Genomic DNA, 14,148 nt, shown 5'->3' with positions numbered 1-14,148 from the left:
CAGAGAAAGATAAAAGCATGGAATGCTGAGGTTACAACCCTCGCGCGAGCACCTTTTGGAGGTCGTGTATAAAGCAAAGGCGCGTGAAATCCACTATTCACAGGTTGTCTTCCATTTAGTTAATTCCTTCGTCAAAGGGATGGGCCGATACAAAGGCCCTAGCCAACCCCCAGCGCCACACCAGCCACGCCACGACGCGAGCGCCATCTGAACCACATCCTTCTTTTTGGAATCTTAAGTGTTGAATTGTTTTTTGGTGCTCTCGGTCTTTTTTATCAATCGTGGATTTATTTTGTCATGTCCGAAGCTCCATCTTCACATATTCCAATGTTAAGTACCATAGTTTGTTTTGACAGTTTTTTATTGTACCGGGCTTTTGTTTTATATCCAGTATAGTCTGTTTTATTATTCCCGTCTGGCCTTTCATGGCGGCCATTGTTTGTTCACTTGTTTGGGAATTCATCTTTGTCTGCCCGTTTAGTACTCTGTCACTTAGGTTCTTGATTTAGTCCCTAGCCTTATGCCTTTAGAACCGTTATTATTTTTTTGTGTATTTATGCTCATGGTACTTTTTGCTAGCAAGTCCAGCATACGAACGAGATAGCGATCTAGCTTTGTATTTGTTTAGTACCCGCACCGGAGATCGTAAATACGCTTTACTATGATCTAGCTTTAGACTTTAGCTGCGGCTTAGCTTTTAATCTTTCACAATTGAATAATTAGTCACAATTGAATTATTCAGGGCATCTCATTATCCTCCGGCGTCACCGGAGGTCGCCCATACACTTCACACTTATATTTGCCTTGCCTTTAGCTAAGGCTCCTTTATTCAGGACATTTCATTACGCTCCGGCCTCACCGGAGCTCCGGCTTCACCGGAGCTCCGGCTTCACCGGAGGTCGCCCATACACTTCACACTTATATTTGCCTTGCCTTTAACTAAGGCTGGTGTTTATATTTATTTTAAGGGCATGTCACTGCTTCCCCGACCCTTGGAGGTCGGCGGATTGCTTAAAGTTAATTATCCTTATGTCATTAACAGACATTAGGTGCATTACAAATATACAAACATTTCAACTCGTTGACGCTGTTAAAAATCATACGTATTCTAAACACATTTTTGTTTAATCTCTCTCTCTCTCTCGGAAAAAAAAATAATAGACGTATCTAACACTATAACAGCGAAGAAGAACGAGAGAGAGAGAGAGAGAGAGAGAGAGAGAGAGAGAGAGAGAGAGAGAGAGAGAGATTTTATTTAAAGAACATGATAATGCTATGTTTAGAGAGAAACAGAAAAAGAGAGAAGTCTTATTTAAAAGAGCTTGTTAATGCTATCGTGGTTTTCTTTGCTTCACTTTTTTCTTTCTTTCTGTTCATCACGCTGGCCCTTCTCACAAATGATCGTTGCCAACAATCTCTTTGTCCTTTATCCCTATCAACAATAGGTGTTCTATCTCTTCCAGGGTATTTCTAAGATGTCTTGTAATAATGGTGATCCCCTTCAATGGTTATTTGGTTTAATGGCTGCCTTGATAATCCTCGAGATCATAGGCCTATTCCGGCCATATTTTTTAGCCATACAGTATCATTCACATGCACACTGCTCTCATGTTTTTCTATAATTTCTTGCTTCAATTCTTATGAAAGAACTGCCTTCTTCCTGTACTGAAACTTAGCTTCTTAGGCACCATGGTTATAGGTAAAATCAAAAAGGAAATGTGAGAAAAGGAAGAAAATAAGCACTGTTAATAACAGACCAAACAGAGGACAACCACACGATACACACAAGAATAGAGAACTGAGCACTCGACGCTCAATGGCGTAATGTTTACTTCGTGTGTCGAAATAAAATTCGGGTGTAGTAAAAAATTTGCTCGAATTTTACTTTGGATGTTGGAAAATTTGGATGTAGATACGTTCGTGTGTAGAGGTTCCACTGTACAGTATAAACAAAAGTAAAATATATAAAAGTCAAAATGTCTCTACAGTACAATAAAGAAGGCTTCAACACTAAAACAAGAACAAGAATTACCAGGCTTTCTTTGCCTTTGAGTTAACAATTTACTGATTTTATACAAAACCAAATGGGGGAACTGAGGTGTATAAAAGTGTCATAGAAGATGTGGCTACGGAGAATTTAAAGAATAAACGGCATCAGAACATACCCTGAGCAACTATAATGATGTTTGAGCTTAAACAAATTGATAATTAAAATTAACATTACAAGATATTTTCCAGCAATAATTCCCCTACTGAAAAACATACCTAACCATACACAGAGTCTTGCTTTATATTCTCATCATCCTCATCCTCCTGTTCAGAAGGATAAACAGAGACATTATTTACTGGTTTTCCTGTTTGTTTACATATTTCTGCTCATTTGTTTCCCAAGGGAATCATTTCAGTAGTTGAGGTACGTACTAGCGCATTCATTTACCATGTTAAGAGTTAACCTGTGATGAGGTAGAGACTGAGCTTGCAAGCATACAATGTGCACTGCTACACAAAAAATTATGCTACTAATCAACTTTAGCTAAAACATCATAAGATGGATTTACTCAGAAAAAAACTTTAAGAAATAGCAAACTAAGTATATTATACAGTTATTTAAATTGTATAATTTCTTCTCAACAAACTATCCATTCATCTTCCACAGCATTGCTCTAAGGGACTTAAATGATACAACACATTATCAATATTATTATTATAAGCCAAGCTACAATCCTAATTGGAAAAGCAAGATGCCATAATCCCAAGGGCTCCAACAGGGAAAAACACCCCAGTGAGGAAAGGAAACATGGAAATAACGAAAAAACTACCAAAGAACAAAACTACATTTAATCTTCCATACATAAACTATAAAATCTTAAAACAAAAAATCAGGAGAGAGACAAGATAGAACAGCATGCCTGAGTGTGCCCTCAAGCAAGAGAACTCTATTCCAAGACAGTGGAAGGCCATGGTACAGAGGCTATGGCACTACCCAAGACTAGAGAACAGTGGTTTGATTTTGGAGTGTCTTTCTCCTAGAAGAGCTGCTTACCATAGCTGGAGTCTCTTCTACCCTTACGAAGAGGGAAGCAGCCACTGAACAATTATATTGCAGTAGTTACCCACACATGTGAAATGTTTGGTTGCTTTAAAGCTCTTACTTCAATGAGTGGAGGGATATTGGATCCAGGTTACCAACTTTGTCTTCTGTCATGAAATCTAGTTGTCTCAAAGACAGGTTAGGATTGCGAGGGAATAAAAACTGAACACCCACGAAGAAATTAGTTTTTCTCACAACCCAGGAGGTAACAAACATGTCTGTAGTCCTAGTAGCAAACCAATTTAAAAGAAATAATCATACACCAAAAAAGTAGCATTTAAACACTTGAAAAGGAAAAGTAAATAGTAGCATTATGAAAAAAACGGAAAAACAGAAAGCAGTGTTGTAAAATGAAGAGCAAAAACAAACAGTAATGTTGTAAAAAGACATCAGTAATCATGACAGAGAAATTGACAGACAATGGCTAGGTAGATTTGTAATAGCACCTGGCTTGCTAAGCATCAAAGAGTTCAAACTTACTGGATGCAAGAAATGTGACCAAGAAGTAAACTTCACCAAACTATATAACCTGAGCTTACCTGACTTTGAAACCCCGATTAACTTCTGAATCTTGCTCTTGGTTTGATTCTTCATTCTTCATATTCAAATCATTTTCCTCTGTCTTAATAGTAGTTGGTTCTTTTACTTGGTTCGTTGCAACTTTATCCTCGTCAATGTCCTCTTTGATGAGAGATGCCCCCATCTTGAGAGAAAAAAATTATCAATGGTACCATGCATTTCTACAAATCTTTATAAAAAATTTATCATTCATATTTACAGCTTGTGATACCCAATATATATTTCAATTCATACAGCACAAAACACCTACAGTAGAGAACACTTGAATTTAGAATACCTCAACATTTTGCTACATTGTTTTTGCATTGCAAATGCTCAGTTGAAAAATCTTCCTGATAAACTAACATTAAAAAAAATTGGAAAATTTCTTTTACATTGATTTCCAAGTATATAGAAAAGACATTTCACTGCCAAGAACCTTTATGTGATAAGGTTTGCTATCAGGAACCTTATAAAAGCTTATTTGATCTTAAAATCAGTTATCAACTACAGTAATGTGAAACATATTTTCATTAAAATTTCATTAACTATAATGATATTTGAGCTTAGACTGATTGATAATTAAAATTAACATTACAAGAGGCTCTTCCTTCAAACACACCTTGAATAAATAACCTACCATCTTACACACAATATCATTCAGCAAATGAAAATAAAAAATAAATAAACTTTTTCAAGTTTATGAACCACTAAGCTTTTGGGGTTACTTCAAATTCCTACTACTTTTTTTATTCTTGATTGATTTTTTCATTAAAAAACTTTAATGAAAATTCTATGCTCTAAAAGTTGAACAAGGGAAATTCTATTACCATGTGTATCTTATTTTACAGTACAGTATGCGAATTATTTTTATCAAAGTACAGGAGTCACTTTCAAAGGTTACGGTATTCATATGGAAGTTTTTAGTATTTTTTTTTTCAAAATGTGAATGTCAAAAATTATAGCCTATAATATTCACTATATTTTGATGTTTCATTAACAAAAATCAATCACTATAAAAGAAAGTAGCAGTAATTTTTCTCCAAAACATTCATGTTTTGAGAAATCAGGATTATGAGTTTTTTCTTTTGTAGATTTGTTAAATATAGTTTAATATGCATAAGTATGATATATATCTTTTCAGCATAGCAGGAATCTAGCTATAAACGTTTATGCGAAGTCTCAATGACACTGCTAGTTAGCAGGGGTAGCATGGGGTAAACAAGTTCACACACCCAGTGATATAAATCACTTTTGATTGCAGGAAGGACTTCTTGGAGGACAGGTGATGGCGAGACAAGTATGAGTGAAGAGCTCTGGTTTGTATAGTTAGGAAAAATGCAAATTACAGTACTTCCAAATTTGTCATCTGTTCCCACATGATTACAAACACTTTACTCCTTACAATGGAGATTCACCCTTAGGTGAATGGAAGTCCAAACACCAACTGGCTAGGAAACATAACATGGGGTATAGCTCAGAGCTCATTAGGGCATGAGGTAAGTACCCTGACACCTCAGTCTGATGAGCTTGAGAGTTAAGAGCACGGGCAATCATGGTGAATGAGTGAAAACAAGCACTGTGCCTTGACCAGGTTAGAATAAAGAGTAAAACACTTCTTCAAACTCAAATCTAGGCAATATACGACTCCCCATCGCTGGGAGATCGAGGACATAAAATATATAAAAGATTTCAGACCACACCAGGGATATGGTTCTTACCTGCAGTCAGAGGTAGACCAGCTTGCAGAGTCCTCCGGATGCTGTGCCCCAAGAAAGGGGAAGATGAAGGAAGTAAAGACCAGTCATTCTGTCGATTCATCACAGACTAACACCTGGTAACGTCTATCTTTGACCAAATGCTGCTTGTCCTGTAAGGAAGCTGAAGTAGCTTAAACTATAAGAACCAGAGAAAATGTATCTATGTTTTTGTGAGTTACGCATTGCAGGCAGTGGGCAGTGGACATTGTCTGCCGTCGCTAGACCCCCACTTGCAGAATCTGTGCCATAGAGAAGCTTCTATTATAAGCTAAGGAAGTATTTACGTACCTAACATAATGAGGTCTGGGTCTACAATCTGGTTGAGAGCCAGAATTCAGGGTACAGTCAATGACCTGCCATATCCCTGCACATATATTCTTCATGACTCTCTTCTTGACCATTCCCTTGCTTACAGACAAATGTTTAAAGTGCAGGTGAACAAAAAAAAGTCATTACTTTGTTCTCTAAACGAGGATTCAAAAACCACTCGGATCTAACTACCCGAGTCTTTCTGCTCAGATTGTCAGCCAAAATGTTCTTTTTGCTTGGTATGAACCAGGCTGACAGGGAGATCGCATTGTCTTCGTTCCATCTCAGGATTTCTACGGCTAGTTGGCAAAGTTGCAGTGTAATAGTACCTCCTTGTTTGTTTAGTTACACTACTACGGTAGTGTTGTTACTCATCAAAGGAGCTGTTGAAAGTGTTGAAGATCAAGAAACATAGCAGTCAACTCCAAGAGGTTTAGCCTACATGACATAACCAATCTGACTGACCATAGTCTGGAGGCTGTATGATGTAGCAGGTGAGGCCTTCAACCTTCTTTTGATGCATCTATGAAGAACATCAAATCCTCGACTCCACAACTGAGGTGTTTCTTCTGCTTTGTCCCCACCAGAATGAACATTCCAGGAGTATCCATACCCTAAGACCAAAAGGTCTTCAGTTGCCATTCGTGTGAGCGCACGCAGAGGCAACTGTTAGGTACCAGACACTCCAATGAAAACAAGTGACCTAAAAGGTGAACTACCAGCGAGCCTCGATGAATGAATGGTTGCACCACTTCTTTGAAATTTGCAATTCTGTCCTGCAATGGGAAGGCTTTTCCTTGTACAGTAACTATTTGCTTCCCAAGATATACTATGTTTTATTTGGGCTCTAGACTTAACTTTATCACAATCCCCAGATCATGTCATATCTGGAGAAAGGTCTCTACCAAGTCTACCAGAATCAACCAATCATCTAGATTACGGAGATGAATGTCGTTGGCATGAGCCCAGGCTCAAACCAAAGTGAACGCTTGAGGGGCTGTTGACAGACCGAAGCACAGCACCTTGAACTGGTATACCTTGTTGTGCATTATGAAGCGGAGTTACTTCCTTAAGGGGCCTGGCCGGAATGCCGATACATGGGGATAAAGGAAGGAAAACAAAAGCCTGAAGAATTCACTGAGCTTCATATGGCAATGGAGAATGCATATACAAAATATTTTGTCAAAATTCCTCTTACTTTCATAGTTACAGGGTAATTAGTAAAAGTAACTCAGACCCAAAACATTGTTCCCTACAAGAAAATGCAGTATTTCTTCTGTTATCGTAAATTTTGATAATTATTACATTTTAATGTAAAAGAAATTGTGAACAATGGCATTTGTATAGCTTCCATGAGTCACAAGACAATGATATAACACAGTAAATTACACCCTTCGCCCTTCAGTCTTACCACAAACCTCATAGAGAGTTCATGTCTGAGTTTGACCTCTGACATTTACTCATTTTTTAAGTTTGTTTTTCTCATTTTCAGCAAGAATTTTATCATTTCAAGGAGGAAAAGACAATTTCAACATATTGCTAATATAAGGAAGAAGAAAATTCTCTCTATTAAGAGTTCAGAAGAGGGAAATATCGGTAGTACAGAGAGAGAGTAGTGTGGATGGAGGAGTGACGGCCTAGCCAGACTTGTGCCAAAGGAGGCAAGATATTGAACAAAAGGATCTTCATTTATGATTAAATTATAATAAATAACTTTGTTTTTGTTCATCAATATCCAAAAAGGAACATAAAATTCATAATAATCAGGATTTATTAATAACGTCTTTGTAAAATACAAAGAAAAACTTTGAATGCCGGCTGACATTCACTCATTTCAATGTTGTTTTTCTTGTTTTCAGGAAGAATTTTATCATTTCAGAGAGGAAAAGACAATTTCAACATCTTGCTAACATATGGAAGAAAATTTGCTCTATTAAAAGAGAGAGAGAGAGAGAGAGAGAGAGAGAGAGAGAGAGAGAGAGGAGAGAGGAGAGAGAGAGAGAGAGAGAGAGAGAGAGGAGAGAGAGAGTGTACAAGAGCAGCCACCTTGCCTCACAGGAGCCAAAAGAGGCAAGATATTGAGCAAAAATATCTTCATTTATGATTAAATTATGATAAATGACTTTGTTTTTTTTATTAATACCCAAAAAATAAAATGAAATTCATAAAAATCATGATTTATTAATATTGTCTTATTAAAAATACAAAGAAAGCTTTGAGTGCCCATATCTCAAAACTATACTTATTGACCTTCAAATTCTATCTTCTCCCTTAGTTTTAAAGATATAGCATTGAAAATTGGCATATAACTTACTAGGACATTAAAAAACAAAAAAAAATTAAGCCCTTTGTTTTCAATTTTTTCTTTTTATATTTCATTTCTTAATCTTTTTCCCCACGACTTTTATAGCATTGAAATTTGGTATATAACTTACAAAGACATTATGTAACAAAAAAATGGTGTAAGCCCTTTTTTCCAATCTTTTTTTCATATTTTATTTCTTAATTTTCTTCCCCAATTTTTAGGGTTTATTTTCTTACCATAATGAAAAAATTTATATCTAAAAAAAAAAAAAAAAAAAAAAAAAAAAAAAAAAAAAATTTCAGGAAAAAACTCCTCATTTTATTGGAGGACTACATCAAGTCTGTAAAGCGTAGTAATCCCAGGTCTTAATATTAATTATCAAGGGAGAAGATAGAATTTGAAAAACACTAATTTTCAGGATAATTCTCCCTGGCGTTGCAAAACCATAGTCACTTTATTAAGTGGTATGATTGTCATAGTCCTGTCCTCGAAAAACGGCATTAGCAGGCCGGCCCCATTATAGAAGGTTGGACGGGGATCTGGAAATACCCAGCCTTTAGATCCAACATGATCATGAAGTCTTTTGGTCTTAGTGCCTGTCTGACTTTGGCTCCAGTCTCCAATTTGAATAGAATCTGAAAAAACTCATTCAGAGCAAAGAGGTCGATTACTGGTCTCCAGCCTCCAGACGCCTCCTCTAAAAGTGTCTACTGTAAAAGCCTGGGGGAACGTGTCCAGGACCTCTTAAAAAGCACCATTCTCTAACAATGTCAGGACTACTCCCCAAAGTGCTATGTTCTACACCAATCTCTTCAGAAAAGACAATGACCTCGTTGGGGAATGAATCAGGGGAAAAGAAGAGCTGGTGAATGGAACAACATTACCAGAGCAGAGGACACTGACTATCCAGGGTATGGTCCCATGACATTGTCATCACTACCACCTGAGCTTCAGTCATACCCCCATCAGTGGTACTGCAGGGAGATTCCCATTCCTAGTGGGTTATTGACCACGTTTACCAGATTTACGACCTAGTAATCTAGCCCTGAAAAAGTGGCCTTTGGGTGTTGCCCTTCTTGGTGTTAAAATGCCTTTGAAGGTTACCTTCCTTGGTGTTACACTGCCTTGGACCATCCTTAAAGTCCTTATGTTCTTGTCTTGCAACTAGAGAAGCCTTTGGAAAAGCAGAGGCCAAAAAGGTAGACCAGGATGTAACAGCTCGGTGAAAGTTTTGGCTCACCGTTCTCAATTTCTCGGTCACTACCTCAACATCCTAGAAAGGATACAAGGACAAGGATTTCATTGACGTGATCCAGAAATGAAGGATCTCTCTCCTTAGCACCTACTTTTGGAACTTGAAGATGACGGCATCGCATCTCTTCCTGATTCAGATGGTCCATCAGTTTGCCAAATTATGAGTCAAGAACCCTTTATCACCCTTTCCAAAGTAACGAATATTTTTTTAAGATCTTCAGTTTCTTAGGGTCCGAGAAGTCTTCGTTGGTGGCTAAAAAGACCACCGTTCCCGATAAGTGGTCCATCCAAGTATCCTAAAGACTAGCCTTCACCATCATCTCCATGCTTGCTGCATTAGCGGGGGGTAAACGTCACTGATTGAAAGGCCAATTTCTGCGAGCTAACCTTGTGCCTGAGCTAAGTCTAAGGGCAAAGAAGGGAAGTCGTTTAAGACATTATTTGACTTTATCTACCTCAAGAAAGGCGGAGGAGGAAGATTCGTAAAACTACAAGCCTCATGTCCTTTCTCGCAGAAATCTGCAAGACTGTAATTCAACCTTTGCAATCTAGAGAAAATTTAATTTGCACTTTGTTCAAACTAACATGAGACTATGGAAAATGTACTTATAGCTGTAAAATCAATTGTAAATAAAAAATCATGAGATAAAAGAAAAAATATGTTACGACCTGTTATTTATTTACCAAAAGGAAAGAAAAATATATCGCTACAGTAATGCGCTTGATAAGAGTAGTAGCATTGCGTGTTCATACAGTACACACAATAAAGGGTTCATTGTGTTTTTCAACTTGAAAATGTACTTATTGAAACAAAATTAATAAAAAATAAGTAAGCATGATATTAAAATGAAAAAATATTTTAGCATCTGTTATTTATATACTGAAATGAAAGAAAAAAAAATATTTTGTATATACAGTATATAAAAATTTCTCAAAAACTTAGTATGTAACTGCACAATAGAAAACCTCGCAAATCTGCGAATGTTGATTCATGAATACCTGGGGGGGGGGATAACTGTATGTATATACACTACATATGCACACACAAATCTATCTATCTATCCATGAAGATATATATATATATATATATATATATATATATATATATATATATATATATATATATATATATATATATATATATGGTTATGGAGGTGTACACCCAAATGGTATTTTTCCTTTGTTTTTTATGACTGCAGATTTCTTAGCTCCAAAGTTATCTGTTATTTTGCACAAGTTAGCAAGAAGAGCTTTTAGCACTTGTTTGAGAATTTGTAATGTTACTCCTTTATGCAATGCGTTTGTTGTAGCTCAAGTCCAACTGATTACCGCCTAATTTCCATAACTCCCATATTATCTTAAGTTTTTGACTGTCTTCTGGCAAAACGTCTTAATAGGTTTGCTGAAGGTAATCATCCATTCCCTAGTTTGCAATTTGGTTTTCGTAAAGGCCTTGGAGTATGTGATGCCCTTCTTACAATCTCCAATGCTGTACAGAAATCCCTTGATTGTCATCAGAAGTTCATATGATTGGCCTTGATTTTAAGGCTGCTTTTGACAGTGTTAATCATGAGGCCCTTTTTTTCTAACTGAAACAGTTAGGAGTGGGTGGGTCGTTTCATAGTTATCATTGATTTTTTAAGTAATAGATCACAAAGAGTTGTTGTTGATGGGCACCATAGTAAGTATATACAGTATAAGAATGTGATATCTGGTGTTCTACAGGGTAGTGTTCTTGGCCCTTTACTTTTCCAACTATATACACATGACATGTGGTTTGATCTATAAAACAAGCTTATTGCATATGCAGATGATGCTACTTCTTTGTATCAATTCCATCCCCTGAACGTAAATCTCGGGTTGCTGAATCTCTTAATAGAGATCTAGCTAAAATTAGTGCATGGTGCAAATTAAGGGGTATGAAGTTGAATCCTAACTAAACTCAAAGTATGATTTTAAGTAGGTCAAGGACAGGGGCTCCTCAACATGCGGATCTTAGTACAGTATTAACAAGGTTTCTTTAACTTTGTATGACTTATAAATTTTAGGTGTGATTCTCGTAAACAAATTTACTTTTGAGAAACAAATTAGGTCTGTGTCTTCTTCCATTGCACAAAAAATTGCCTTATAGAAAAAGTCTTTCAAGATTTTCGGTGATCAATCTATTCTGAAAAAGTGTTTTAATTCTGTCATTCTACCTTGTTTGGAGTATTATCCTATCTGGTCTTCAGCTGCTGATTCTCATCTTAATTTGTTGGACAGAAACTTACGGTCTATTAAATTTCTTATTCCTGATTTAGATATTAATCTTTGGCACCGTTGTTCAATTAGTTCATTATGCATGTTGCATAAGATTTTTCATAATTCTGACCATCCTTCACATTCAGATCTTCCTGGACAATTCCATCCTGGTCGTAATACTAGACAGGCAGTTAATTCTAATAGCCAGGCCTTCTCCATCATCAGGCTCAATACTACACAGTATTATAGAAGTTTTATTCCAGCTGTGACCAAGTTGTGGAATGATCTTCCTAATCGGGTAGTTGAATCAGTAGAACTTCAAAAGTTCAAAGTTGCAGCAAATGTTTTTATGTTGAACAGGCTGACATAAGTCTTTTTATAGTTTATATATGACATACAGTATTAGTTTTAACATTGTTACTGTTTTTTAGAATGATTTATTGTTAATTGGTTCTCATCATTCATTTACTTCCTTATTTCCTTTCCTCACTGGGCTATTTTTCCCTGTTGGAGCCCTTGGTCTTATAGTAGCTTGCTTTTCCAACCAAGGGTTGTACCTTGGCTAGTAATTATAATAAAAATAATAATAATAAACAAGTATACATGAGTAAGAGTGGCAAATGGAAGAGTGGTATAGAAAGGGCGTTAATGGATTATGTGTTGATAACTAAAAGAATGTTTGGAAGATTGAGACGTGCACGTGTTTAGGGGTATGGCTAATGGTATGTCTGATCCTTTTTTGGTGGAAGGAAAATTAGTTGTAGCAAAAGAGTGGGGGAATAGAGTAGATATATGTAAAAGGGAGCTAGAAGTGTTGAAGAGCTAATGAAACCGGGGGTAAAAAGTAAATATAAGGAAAGGTTGAAAATGGCATATGAATAAGTGAAAGTAAGAGAAACTGGTAATTTAGAGGAGGAGTGGAAGTTAGTAAAAGAAAATTTTGTTGGGATTGCAAGTGATGTGTGTGGCAAGAAGTTTGTTGGAGGCAGCATGAGGAAGGGCAGTGAATGGTGGAATGGAGTGAAAATAAAAGTGGAAGAGAAAAAGAGGGCTTTTGAAGAATGGCTGCAGAGTAATAGTGTAGAGAAGTATAAAAGATATAGAAAGAAAAATGTGGAAGTAAAGTGCAAGGTAAGGAGGCAAAGAGGGCAGCTGACCTGAGGTGGGGTCAGGGATTGGGTCATTCATATGAAGAGAATAAGAAGTTTTGGAAAGAAGAGAAGAGAGTAAGGAAGGCTGGTTCAAGAATTGGAGAGACAGCGAAAGATGGAAATGGAAGGTTGTTAAAAGGAGAGGAGGCAAGGAAAAGGTGGGTGGAATATTTTGAAAGTTTACTGAATGTTGAGGATAATAGGGAGGCAGATATAATTGCTGAAGCAGGTGTTGAGGTGCCGGTGATGTAAGATGAGAATGAGAGAGAGATTACAAGAGAGGAAGTGAGGAGAGCACTAGATGAAACGAGAGTAGGAAAAGCATCTGGTATGGATGGTGTGAGAGCTGAGATAATGAAGGATGGAGTTGTGACTACTTGAATGGTTGGTGAGATTGTTTAATATGTGTTTTGTGTTATCAATGGTACCAGTAGATTGGGTTTGTGCGTGTGAGATTGGGTTTGTGCGTGTATTGTACCACTAAATAAGGGTAAGGGAGATGTGCATGAGTGTTGTAATTCAAGGGGTATTAATTTGTTGAGTGTGGTGGGAAGTGTATGGTAGAGTACTGATTAATAGGATTAAGACTAAAACAGAGAATACTGGTTGCAGACGCGGAAGAGAAGCTTGGCCGATTAGTGACAGAATTTGGAAGGGTGTGTGAGAGAAGGAAGTTGGGAGTTAATGTGGGTAAGAGTAAGGTTATGAGATGTACGAGAAGGGAAGGTGGTGCGAGGTTGAATGTCAAGCTGAATTTAGAGTTACTTGAGGAGGTGGATCAGTTTAAATACTTGGGGTCTGTTGTTGCGGCAAATGGTGGAGTGGAAGCAGATGTACGTCAGAGAGTGAATGAAGGATGCAAAGTGTTGGGGGCAGTTAAGTGAGTAGTAAAAAATAGATGGTCGGGCATGAATGTAAAGAGAGTTCTGTATGAGAAAGTGATTGTACCAACTGTGATGTATGGATCGGAGTTGTGGGGAATGAAAGTGATGGAGAGACAGAAATTGAATGTTGGAGATGAAATGTCTGAGGAGTATGGCTGGTGTATCTCGATTAGATAGGGTTAGGAACGAAGTAATGAGGGTGAGAATGGGTGTAAGAAATGAGTTAGCAGCTAGAGTGGATATGAATGTGTTGAGGTGGTTTGGCCATGTTGAGAGAATGGAAAATGGCGGTCTGCTAAAGAAGGTGATGAATGCAAGAGTTGATGGGAGAAGTACAAGAGGAAGGCCAAGGCTTGGGTGTATGGATGGAGTGAAGGAAGCTCTGGGAGATAGGAGGATAGTGAGAGAGCATGCTAGAAATAGGATTGAATGGCGAGCGATTGTGACGCAGTTCCGGTAGGCCCTGCTGCTTCCTCCAGTGCCTTGGATGACCGCGGAGGTAGCAGCAGTAGGGGATTAAGTGTTATGAAGCTTCATCTGTGGTGGATAACGGGGGAGGGTGGGTTGTGGCACCCCTAGCAGTACCAGCCGAACT

At 37.4% G+C, this 14,148-nt stretch overlaps 1 protein-coding gene across 1 annotated transcript in view; it reads right to left on the bottom strand.

The window, feature by feature from the left end:
• The window catches only part of LOC137619872 (DNA polymerase alpha catalytic subunit-like), a 172,871-nt gene that overhangs the window by 129,809 nt on the left and 28,914 nt on the right, over window positions 1-14,148 (bottom strand). Inside the window, exon 5 of the mRNA XM_068350162.1 lies at window positions 3,631-3,794. Coding sequence (XP_068206263.1) covers window positions 3,631-3,794 — 164 coding nt within the window. The remainder of the gene's footprint in view (window positions 1-3,630; window positions 3,795-14,148) is intronic.

This window comes from Palaemon carinicauda, chromosome 26, assembly GCF_036898095.1.
Source record: "Palaemon carinicauda isolate YSFRI2023 chromosome 26, ASM3689809v2, whole genome shotgun sequence".
Lineage (NCBI taxonomy): Eukaryota > Metazoa > Arthropoda > Malacostraca > Decapoda > Palaemonidae > Palaemon > Palaemon carinicauda.
The sequence above is the reverse complement of the archived record's forward strand: the minus strand, read 5'-3'. Positions and strand labels throughout refer to the sequence as shown.